The 11,762-nt window shown below is 43.1% G+C and overlaps 1 protein-coding gene and 1 non-coding gene across 2 annotated transcripts in view; both read left to right on the top strand.

Moving 5' to 3' along the window:
• The first annotated feature begins 12 nt into the window (after positions 1–12).
• The window catches only part of SF3B3 (splicing factor 3b subunit 3), a 55,336-nt gene continuing 43,586 nt past the window's right edge, over positions 13–11,762 (top strand). Inside the window, exons 1-10 of the mRNA XM_060254488.1 lie at positions 13–298; positions 1,521–1,626; positions 2,102–2,428; positions 3,204–3,376; positions 5,106–5,247; positions 6,156–6,268; positions 7,782–7,919; positions 8,029–8,132; positions 9,408–9,573; positions 11,209–11,304. Of these exons, the coding sequence (XP_060110471.1) occupies positions 1,557–1,626; positions 2,102–2,428; positions 3,204–3,376; positions 5,106–5,247; positions 6,156–6,268; positions 7,782–7,919; positions 8,029–8,132; positions 9,408–9,573; positions 11,209–11,304 (1,329 nt within the window). The 5' untranslated portion in view covers positions 13–298; positions 1,521–1,556. The remainder of the gene's footprint in view (positions 299–1,520; positions 1,627–2,101; positions 2,429–3,203; positions 3,377–5,105; positions 5,248–6,155; positions 6,269–7,781; positions 7,920–8,028; positions 8,133–9,407; positions 9,574–11,208; positions 11,305–11,762) is intronic.
• LOC132582829 (small nucleolar RNA SNORD111) lies at positions 2,669–2,750 on the top strand. The gene has a single exon (XR_009556209.1). It is a non-coding gene; the product is annotated as a small nucleolar RNA SNORD111 (small nucleolar RNA).

Genomic DNA, 11,762 nt, shown 5'->3' with positions numbered 1-11,762 from the left:
AGTGTGTAGAAGGACCCGGAGTTGGCTGAGGCGATGGCGGAGTCTGAGCGCGGGTCCTGGTCGCAGTAAACCCGCGGGGAAGAGGATCTGCCGTCATCCGCGCCGGTCTTGCGGGTCCCATCGCCCAAAGCCCCGCCACTGGGGTCTAGGCGCCCAGAAGTTTCGAAGGGGCAGGAAAACTTGTGGCCCGCCGTTTTCAGGAAGACCCGCGCTGGCGGACGTTGCCGAGCGACGCCAGAGCGGGAATAAGCGAGGCCTAGCAGGCTCACGTGTGGCCTTTGCCTCTGCAGAGAAAGAGGTGTGTATTGCTGGCATCGCGGCCCGGTCACTGCTCGGGAGTAAACTTGACGGAGTTCAGGAGGGCTTCTTCTCAAACCCACTTGCCGTGGATAGTCAGCAATCTCCAGTTGAGACCCGGAGTTTTCTTAGAATTACAACTGATGTATACAGCTCTTCCTCTGGAGGAAGTGGCAGTTTTGGAGGGCGGACTGCGTGATCTATGATAGATTCAAGATCAGATCTCTCCCCCAGGGCTCCATCTTCAAATCTTCAATCCCAGCCTCGCTGTGTTTTGTTTTACATAGAATCCTTGCTGTTAGAATCAGATACTGTTAAACATTCAAAAGTTGTTATGTAGTCTTTTGCTGGATTGAGTAGGCCTGTCTGTCGTAGGATTCTAAATTTGGTGGGGCCACAGGCAGAATTTTTTTCTTTAGGAGGGCAGGCTCTCAGCACTGAAGCTGGATCTCCCAGGAACCAAGCTGGGCTGGGCAAGGGATGTGCCACGAGAGCTCTGGCCAGCCGGCAACAGTGTCTGCTGCAGCCTCCTGTGCACTCTGTCTCTGGCAGCAACTCTGCAGGACTTCCTTGACCAGCAGTGGAGAATTTGCAGCCCACAGCAGTAGCAGGCACTGCTTGTGAGCAGTGTGGGACTGATTGGAGGGCCTGTATGTTTTCACAGGGTTGGTGGGACCTGGCCCTCTCCAGGCCCCACTGTAGCTACAGGCCTGTATACTTGTAATCTGCTTTGAGACACTGTGAAAAATACATACCGTAGTATAAATACAAATAATATTAATACAAAATCTTGTTTGGGAAACAGGTGAGATGAAATTAATAAAAACGAACGTTAACAAAATATAGGTACTTGCGTAGAAGATTTTTTTTTGTTTATATTTTAAAATCGGAAATAGGACATTGATCCCATTTTGTGATCTTTGAGCTTATAAAGCGTTTTGGAAACCTGCTCAAGTCTTTGAGGGAAACTTTGTTTCCTCCTGCTTTGTAATTTATGAGTTTGTGTTAAGGTACCATTTATTAAACATAACACTGGTTTCATTTTCATTTTTAACAAGTGGTTACCTTCGCAAGACTGTGTCACTGTGCAGGAATGGGGGGAAATACATTGTTTTGATTGTGAACCAAATACTCAAAATGCTTTTGAGGTAATGAACATTATTAACAAGAAATTTTAATATAAAATCCAAATATCTGGAACTGCTTGATTTTGTTTCTGCCAGGTGGATTGAAGTCAGGTGAAGTCATCTGTCGCCACCATGTTTCTTTACAACCTAACTTTGCAGCGAGCTACTGGTATCAGCTATGCTATCCATGGCAACTTTTCAGGTACTGAATTTAATGTTACAGTGGGTTTTTTTTCTAAACCTGTATATTCTTGTTTTTGTTTAGAGAAGCAGCGATGTTGGAAGCAGGAAGGAGTGTGGAAAGGGTCAGAAAGTGGATGCTTGGAAACACATTGGTGGGCACCATGTGGGGAGTTGTCAGTTTAGGAAGCAGGAGATTGAGAATCTTTATGATCTTTTAGGATGCAGGAGCAAATGCTTTTCCAGTTATCCAGTGGGCCACCAATAAGCATGTCTGGGTTTGACATCCTTCTGGTTCATTTAGGCTTGCTCTTACATTCTCTGTTCTGTTTCTTATGATGATGAAAACCAATCCGTTGGGTACTTTGGAACTTGACTGAAGAGTGGTGTGTACAGTGAGGTATTTAGGTATAAAGAACTGGTACTGTATAACGTTCCTTCCTTGTGTCAGCCTTTTGTGTCTTGGTTACTAATCAGATTTTCTTAATTTTGTTTAGGTACGAAGCAGCAAGAGATTGTTGTTTCCCGAGGGAAGATCTTAGAATTGCTGCGTCCTGATCCAAACACTGGAAAGGTTCATACCTTGCTGACGGTAGAAGTGTTCGGAATCATCCGCTCCCTTATGGCCTTCAGGTTAACTGGAGGAACAAAAGACTATATTGTGGTGGGCAGTGACTCAGGGCGCATTGTTATCCTGGAGTACCAACCATCTAAAAATGTATTTGAGAAGATTCACCAGGAAACTTTTGGCAAGAGTGGCTGTCGCAGAATTGTCCCTGGCCAGTACTTGGCTGTGGATCCTAAGGGACGAGCTGTCATGATCAGTAAGTAGGCACAAAGTGAATGAGTGACAGTCTGAAAATATTTTTAAGATGCTGCATGGAAAATTGCAGATGTATTTTACTCATATTGAGCAGGGAAGAGAGGATGGCTGTCCTGAGCCCAATTAATGTGTTCGTGGCACGGTGATATTTTAACCAGTGATTAAGTATACAAACACAGCCTTGGTTTCAATTAGACATAGGGTAGTTGAGTTCCATCCATTTGGTGTAATCAGTTTCTTTTGACCTGAAATGATGATTAGGTATTCATGTCTCTTCTCTGAAATATTCTTTGAGGACATTGGATCCATTTCTGATCAGGTTCTCATTATAAGTAAAGGTTTTTTATTTGCATGCACTTGCCCAAAAGAAAATAGTTAGCAGAAGTTGAGAGAGTCACAGTAGTTAGGTGGAAGGTGAGAAGTGAATGGGTGGGAGTGTGATTATTAACAGTATTAATAAACGGTATTAATAAAATTGTCTCTAGCTTAGGTTTGTAATATGCCCTTTGCATGTGATGAAAGAAAACAAAAGTGATAAAGGAGTATATACATGGCCAGTAGAACACTGCTATTCATTTACACTGTGTTGTAGTTCTGATGTCTGCTTGTATAGCTCTCATGTGGTGCTCTTGCCATTTGGCAGAAAATAGCAGGCCTTGCTGGTTGCTCCCCTTATAGGCAACTGGGGGAGTACTTATTTGCAGAGCTAGTTAGCTGCAGAGGTGCATACTTAATTCCTGACAAGGAAGGTAACATTTTCTTACTTTTGTTTGTAGGTGCCATTGAGAAACAGAAGTTAGTGTACATTCTGAACAGAGATGCTGCAGCTCGACTCACCATTTCCTCCCCATTAGAAGCCCATAAGGCCAACACCTTGGTTTACCATGTAGTAGGAGTAGATGTTGGGTTTGAAAATCCCATGTTTGCCTGTCTGGAAATGGATTATGAGGTACTAAGAACATGTGTTCTCAGTTAGTGTTATTCTAGCTATATGTTTGTCTTTTTCTGCTTTGTCTTGTTTCATTTGCAACAGTTATTTAGAGAAACTTTGTTCTGACTGCACATTAACTGTTGAAGATTTTCATTATATGTTAGTCACATCTTTTTTGTATGTTAGTTGTTATAGATGTCTCTTTAATGAAGTCAAAATAGGTATTGGTAAACTTGACATGAGTTTCAGATGTTTGACCTTCTAATGATAAAATGACCCTTTTATTAAGGGAATGTACAGCTTGAGTTTGCAGTAGCAGCTTTACCTTGAGGCTTGGGGATAAGTCTTGGTGAAGAGAGATGCACTGTGGAATAAGCAATTAGAGTGTTGACCTGGAGAGACAGGTGTTGTAGTCCCCTTTCTACTGTGGAGCTCACTGGATGACTTTCAGCTGGATGCTCCCTGTTAGCCTAACTTGCTTCATGGGATTGTTGAGAGAATGAAATGCTGATGTGGAAAACTATTTACATTTTCCTGAACTTGCAGGTAGGGCAGGATAAAAACAAGATTGATAGACACATGCCTGCCTTTTGTGAACATTGAGGTCAAGAGATTTTCCTTGGAATGTTTGTCAGTATGTAATATTCATTTACATTACATCAGTAGGGCAGAGAATAATCTCATCTGTGAGGTCTTAATGTGTGTATATATTTCCAGCAATGTTTAGAAAGATTAAGAATTCACTAGGAAATCTAAGACCTTTTAGATGAGGATGAGAGAAGAGTGTGTGGCTGTATGTTACTTGCAAAGTTGAGAGTGGGGGATTCCTTAGCTGCTGACTTCTAGGACAGGGAGGGAAGAATTGGTACTGTGCTACCCCACTGAATGTGGTAGCAATAGTTGCCAGGAAGTTTGGGGAGGATTCCCTCTCTGATCTCCTACCCAGTACTCTGTCATTGTGACAGCATTTTTTTCTTGACCAAAAGAGCATCAAGTGACAGCAGCCTCTGAGGAAACAACAGAGCTCTGAAGTTGTTGCATGCATCCTGGTAGGGGAGAACATTCCCTTAATGCTTTTGGGGGTCTTAGCAGAAGCTCAGTGCAGTGTTGTGGGAGCTGCCAATCTTGGCTAAGCATGTTGTAAACAGGTAGGCAGTCTTGGGAATTATGGGGACATAATGGTGCTTATGCAGCCCTGTGGCGCAGAGTGGTAAAGCTGCAGTACTGCAGTCCTAAGCTCTGCTCACAACTTGAGCTCGATCCCAGTGGAAGCTGGCTTCATGTAGCTGGCTCAAGGTTGACTCAGCCTTCCATCCTTCCGAGGATGGTAAAATGAGTGCTCAGCTTGCTGGGGGGGAAGTGTAGTTGACTGGGGAAGGCAATAACAAACCACCCTGTAAAAAGTCTGCCATGAAAAAGTCGTGATGCGACATCACCCCAGAGTCGGAAACGACTGGTGCTTGCACAGGGGACTACCTTTACCTTTTTAGTGGTGCTTATATGGAGTCAGCTGCTGCTTGCATCGGGTGAAGAGGTGAGAAATTGGATGAGATCAGTTATTCAGGTTTTGCATTGCTGGACCTTTGCAGTGATTTTCATGAACATTGTGCTAATTGGTACTGTTATGTGTTATTGTTATGTGTATGTTAAGGGTACACTCTCAAGTTTATGGAGATTTCAAGTGCTCTCTCTTACAGTCAAAATGTGAAATTGATTTTTAGCTGACTAAAGAAAAATTTCTCCCCAGGAAGCTGACAATGATCCCACGGGAGAAGCAGCGGCTAATACTCAGCAGACTTTGACATTTTATGAGCTAGATCTGGGTTTGAATCATGTGGTCAGGAAATACAGTGAACCCTTGGAGGAACACGGCAACTTCCTTATAACAGGTATCATCTTATCCAAGGAAAACAGCATCAGACCTGTTCTCAGGGAATTACTCCAGATGATTTCATTCTCTGATTATACTTGATTTGATACAGAAGCAGAGATGCAAAATTTCTGGGAATGTTTGGAGCAAGGGGGGGATTTCTGGAAAAAAACAGATATTTGAGGGGAAATGGAAATGCATTCAAAAATATTTAATAGGATTTTTTCAGAGCTCCCCAAGATTTCTTTAGGTTTTCGTCTGGTGATGAACAGAAGCTTCTCAGTGGCTGCTTACAGACAGGCATTTAAAGCACCCCACGGATGGCAGGCAGACAGATCTAAAAAGCACATCTACATGCACACATCTTCTTGCTATCCCTGTCCTGCCCCCAACTTACTGGGAGCCAGCTTGAAAAGGCACCACTTTGAAAGCGGTACCTTTTCACTGGGGCATCTTCAAGGTGCCTCCCTGGATGTCTGGACAGCTGAGAAACAACCAGAGAGCACCTGGGGAGCCGCAGACAGCGCACATGAGCGCTCCAGATGCACCTTGGGGCACCCACAGGCCATCGGGACTCTCCCGGGCGTGCCTTTTCTTGCCAGCTTACTTCTGGGTTGGGTTGGGTTGGCTTGATGCCGCCCTGAGTCAGCCGTCTATTAGTGGCCAGTGTTTAGTATCAGTGAAATTTGGAAGGAGTGGAATGATTCTGAGTCTGGGTTGCCCAGAAATTTAAGCTAATGCTGCTGAAGGAAAAATAGTTTTATTGGTTAAATTTTCATTCATTTGACACCCCACTAGAAAATTAGCTTGTTAAAGTGTTAAACAAGAAAGCAAACTTTTCCTCTTAATTCTTACAAATTAACACATTCTGTGAGTGATCCGTAGAAGTTTTCAGTCAATTTCTAATGAAATGTTATTTTTTTTTAGTTCCTGGAGGCTCTGATGGTCCCAGTGGGGTGCTGATTTGTTCAGAAAACTACATCACCTACAAAAATTTTGGTGACCAACCAGATATTCGATGTCCTATTCCCAGGAGAAGGGTAAGAATCTTTCAGCATCTCAGATACTTTCTAGGCAGCAGGAAAAAAGAACATGGGGAACTTGTATTGGGGGAATGCATTATGGCTTGCAAATGTGGGAACAGAAAAATGCAGGATGCAGAAGGGCAGATTTAGTTTCTACCACTGAATCTTTGGAATCTTTGAGCACAGCAACTCATCTTAACCATTCTTACCCTCACTCCACCAGTGGGTTAGATAAGTGAGTAAAGTGTGGAGAGGCCACAGTGGTGTTCTATGATGGTTAGACTTTTATTAAGAAACTCTTTAGAATCTGGCACTATAATGAAAACTATATAAAGCTTTGATTTGCTGGTATCTTGGCAATTAAGAAAGGCAATCCTAATACTATTTTATTTAAATATGCATTCCTTGTTTTCCTCAAAATGACTTGCATATCGTCTCACAGCTGAGCTCACCCTTAACAATAAAAGAGTTTTGACAGGTCTCAGTCCTTTCCCAAGTCAGATGTTCTTGAAGTGTCCTGGGCTGAGCCTCTGATCTTGCTGAGCCCTGATTAGAACACATGTTCTCTCCCCAGCCACATCTGAGTTCAAAGTAGAAAGTCTTAATTGAGGGCAGAGCTGAGAAGCTGGTCTCAGATCACTTAAGGATGGAGCACCTGCTTCTGTTTGCAGCACTGCTGAGTTTGCAACTTTGGAATGTCATGATGTGATGAGGTTATGTCTCTTCTCTGAAGTTTGCCGTGGAGATGACATTCCCTTCTGATCAGACTGCTATAAGACAGTTGCATTGGAAGTGAAAGTTTGAGCATTGTTACTGAATGTTTGCATGTGAGTTTTGCAGGTGGCTTGATAGGGCTGGAGGGCTTCATATCAGAAGGTGCAGAAATTAGAGTAAGAGAAGTAAAAAGGGGTGAGGCAGCTGGAGATGAGCTTTTGCAAAACAAAGGGAGTGAAGAGGGCTGTGATGGGAGAATAGTAGGGTTATTTCTGTGATTGAGAATTTTTATCAAATAAGGATTAGATGCTTGATTTTGATGGGGAGTTTGTACAGAGCTAGTACAAAGAATGAAAACATCCCCATGGTGGGAGAAAGAGGTGTTTTGCATCTAATGGAATTAAAGATTAAACCAGCAAGGAGGTACAGAGAGATTTTGGAAAAGTCCAAGAGTTACTTGCTTGGTTGGGTGTAGGAGAAATAAGAAAGACGACACCAAGTATCTCAAAGATGAATTAATGGCAGAGTTCAACGCTAGAGATGTGTGAGATGGGAAAACTTAGTAGAAAAATGAGATATGAGTAAAGTCACCTTGGAGAAAGTGTTTGAAGACCGCAGTAAGGAGCTGGATTGTTCTAGGAAGAAGGATAGGGAATGGTAGAGGATGCAGGTATTTGGGACTTTGGAAGGCAGGAATAATTCACTCAGAATGGATGTTGAAGAGTTGGAGTGGCAGTGGCAGGCCGTTTGGAGCAGTGATCCAGTTAGACTGCCTTTTGTTTTGGGGTGTCTGATACTATGTTCCTTGTAACAGAATGACTTGGATGACCCTGAGAGAGGCATGATCTTTGTCTGCTCTGCTACACACAAGACCAAGTCCATGTTCTTTTTCCTGGCTCAGACGGAGCAAGGTGATATCTTCAAAATCACATTGGAGACTGATGAGGACATGGTAAGTCTCAGTGATTCTTTTGTTGCTGTGTGAGTGGGAGAGAACCTGGGTTGCTTAACTGAGCCCATCTCATCTGATTCTCATGGTAACTCCTTTTTGATTGTTTCAGGTCACAGAGATTCGACTAAAGTACTTTGACACTGTTCCTGTAGCTGCTGCCATGTGTGTGCTGAAAACTGGCTTCCTCTTTGTGGCTTCTGAGTTTGGCAACCAGTAAGGAAAATCTCTAATTTCCTTCTCAGACTTTGCTCAGTTCCAGCTTGGCACTCTGCAAACATATGTATACTCTTAGCTGCCATTAGACTACCCCTTCCTTCAAATCCAGTCATTGTTAAAGTGTAGAAAATGGGGAAGTAGGGAAGGGAAACCCTTCATCCTGTCATGGGGGAAAGGAGGGGCTGGCTAGCTAAGTGGAAGAGCGGGGCAGCTGGTGGAAACCTTGTCTCTTTATTGGTTTTTAAAGGGTTACATCTGATATTTTTCAAGATAAATACTGTGGGCAGGGACTATAATCCAGGGGTCCACAAATTGGGACTAGACTTGATAGGCAGCCCCAAATCTGTGGTTGGCAGGATGATGCCTCCCACCCAAAGTGGAAAGGGTTAAGTATGGTCCCTGACTTTGCGTTGCAGTAGAACTGTATTAAAATGGCAGTGGTGAAAATGTCACTCTGACAGTTTCAGAAAATAAAATAATTGGCATTTATTCAGTACTTGCAGGATTGGTTTCCATTTTAAGACAGCCTTTTGCATGACTGTTGTTCTTACCTTTCACCTCCAGAGTGGTGGTCACTTCAAGGCATGGAGCTCCCATAACTGAAACAAAGGTTATATAGCTCCCTGTATTGGTTGTCCTGCTTGAAAGGAGTTGGACCAGGGCTTTTCAGTGCTCACAACTTCGTCTTTGCTTTGCTCATACTCTTTTGTTCAGGCAAGCAGTCTTAGTGCTTGTCCAGAACTGAAATAGTAAAGTGTTGAGTAGGATCCAACCAATTTCTCCATTAGTGAAAAAGAGAGGAAGGGGTCTTCTTTAATTACCAAAGAGGCTGTGATGGGGATCATGGGATCTTGAAGCCATGTGAGACTGGGATTGATAGCAAGAAAAGGAATTGAGTGAGACAAAAGGGGAAGACTGGCTGGATCCAGCGTATCGCTGCAGTCTTGGTTTGCCAAAATAAGTAGCAACATTGGTCCAAACCCAAATTCAAAGTTGTGTAATACTTTTTTAAAGACCAACCAAAGTCAATACAGCATGGAAGCCTTTTCAGTGAACTAGAACTTTTAGTCAGTCTAGGTATTTTTCTTAAAAAGAGAGAGGAGTGTTTCATCAACATCTCAGGCAGAATGCTTTGCTGATCCCAGTGGTCTCAGGGTGTGGCTAGTATCAGGTTGCATTCTTGGCATGCTGGGAATGAGAAGCAGAAAACAGAAGTTTTCAAAATGACAAATTAACAAGTAATAGTTGATTAAATATTTTTCATGTTGGCAGTTACCTGTACCAAATCGCTCACCTGGGAGATGATGATGAGGAGCCAGAGTTTTCCTCTGCTATGCCCCTGGAGGAAGGAGACACTTTCTTTTTCCAGCCACGGCCTCTCAAGAACCTGGTGTTGGTGGACGAGCTGGACAGCCTTTCTCCAATATTGTGTTGTCAGGTATAGTACATTTTACAGGTAATGTCTGTCCTATATCTATTTGCACCAGGCTGCTGTGTTCAGATGTTGAGCAGTGCCTAACCAACATTACCCTTGTCTGTCTTCTATCTATCTACTATCTGTCTGTCTTCTACCTTCTATCATCCATATATCACCTATCTCCTTAGATTTATATCCCACAGTTCCTGTAAGCAGCCCTGACATGACTTTGCAGGGCTTCAGGAGTGCCACTAGAATTAATTGTGTTGATCATGTTTGTGCCGCCTCCTTGTAAGGTGTTAATGGCCATGTTTTGCATTTAATTGCTCATTATCCACCTCAGAGCAGCAGAAGTACAAAAAAGAAAAAAAATAGTTCTTTGCAGAGTGATTTGTCATAGATTGCTCATGGATCTGAGTGGCTTCTGAGTGGCTTTGTAGGGTTTTGGGGACCATGAGGATCAGGTTCTAGTTTGCTGCACTACACTGGACAATTTTTCTACAGGACTTTCTGAGAGTCTAGGAAGGGAGGCAGTGTTTGGGGTCCTTTTTGATCCTGGTTCTGTGGGGAGCAGCGTTATAATGCTAGTAACAATTGATGTAAGTCTTCCACCCTTGCTGATTGGTCTTGAGGTACTTTACTAGAAATGAGTGTTAGAAATGAGAGAATTCTGTCGCAGCAATAGAAAGGTAGCCACTGGCTTCTCTTAAGTACAGACAACCACTAGGACAAAAAATTCAAGAACAAATCTAGAAGGTAGAAGTTGGCAGCCCTAAAGTGAGTAGCTGTTTTAAATTTAGTCTTTTGCACAATATCTGGCAGATTTGAAAGCATGTTCTCACACTCCACCTAAGCCATTAAAATGTGCTGCTGCATTTCTGAATAAGCTTTGTACAGATGTGGTAGCTCACGAACAAACGTCTGGTTGGAATTTTACAATAGCCCCCTCCAGCTCCTAAGACTGTTGTGGGATAACTAGACTTGGTGGCTGATAACTGTTTACCTTGGTATTGTTCACTACTTCTTGTGAAGCTGTGTGTCCAGCCCATTGCAGTATGACCTTTTCCACCAACCTGCATGTGAGTATCAAAAACACCAGTGAAACCACCCTGACCTGGATAGTCCAGGCAAGTCCAATCTCATCAGATCTGGGAAGCTAAGCAGGGCCAACTCCAGCAAGTACTTGGAAGGAAGACCTCCAAAGGAATACTAGGGCTGGGACACAGAGGCAGGCTTATTGAGCCACCTTTCTGAAAAACGTTTAAGTCCCAGTAGGGGTTGCCCGAAGTCACCATGACTTCCAGGCATGCAGGCGCATGCACACACACACATACCACTGAAACAAAGGTGATAAAACATCTTATTACTTAACTGAAGGATAAACTACCCTTATGCAGTTGCTGTGAACTTAATTTATAATAACCGTTCATAGCCATCTGCTGATGGGGTTGATCCTAACAAAGGCTTGGGCTACTACTGAAAGTTTTCTCAATGTCCTTAGGTTTTGCTGTGTATAATGCTAGTATAATCATATATGGCATTCATTACAATTAGATTGAACTATTGTGACTTTCCAGTAAGATGATCTAGAAGGAATAACTGATTGTAATGGGCAGTCCTACCCCCCTAGTTGCTTATTTTTTATTTTGTTAACAGATAGCTGATCTGGCTAATGAAGACACACCCCAATTGTATGTGGCCTGTGGAAGAGGACCTCGATCATCGTTGAGGGTCCTAAGACATGGACTTGAGGTAAGAAGGCCAGAGGAGAAGCAGGTGGCTGCTATTGATTACAGTATATGTCAGTCTTGCACTAAAACACACGACCTTACGGGCAACAACATCAGGTGGTGAGACCACTTACCGTGTAAGCTTTTCTTTGCATTGCATCTTTAGTCTGTCAGTCTTGTTGAGCAAAGAGCACTGCTTGATATTGTAACCTGCTGAAATTGGTAGGAGAGGCAGGGTACAATGTTTTCGGCATCCATAGCAGTGTGTTTGTGAATGTGTTTGCTGGGTTTTCCTCTTCTGTGAGTCATGGTCACCTCTGTTAGCTGAGAAAAGAATTTGCTGGCTTTGTTTTGAAGTTGGTCACCATAAGTTCAGAAATGTAGGATTGAAAGGAGCATATATACCTTTATTATGACCTGGATAACCACCCAAGATATTCTATTAGAAGTCATGTGACCTGTAGCTTAGCCGACTGGCAT

The sequence above is a fragment of the Heteronotia binoei genome, chromosome 14, assembly GCF_032191835.1.
Source record: "Heteronotia binoei isolate CCM8104 ecotype False Entrance Well chromosome 14, APGP_CSIRO_Hbin_v1, whole genome shotgun sequence".
Classification (NCBI taxonomy): Eukaryota; Metazoa; Chordata; class Lepidosauria; order Squamata; family Gekkonidae; genus Heteronotia; species Heteronotia binoei.
Note: the sequence above shows the minus strand (reverse complement) of the source record. Positions and strands in the feature narration are given on the sequence as shown.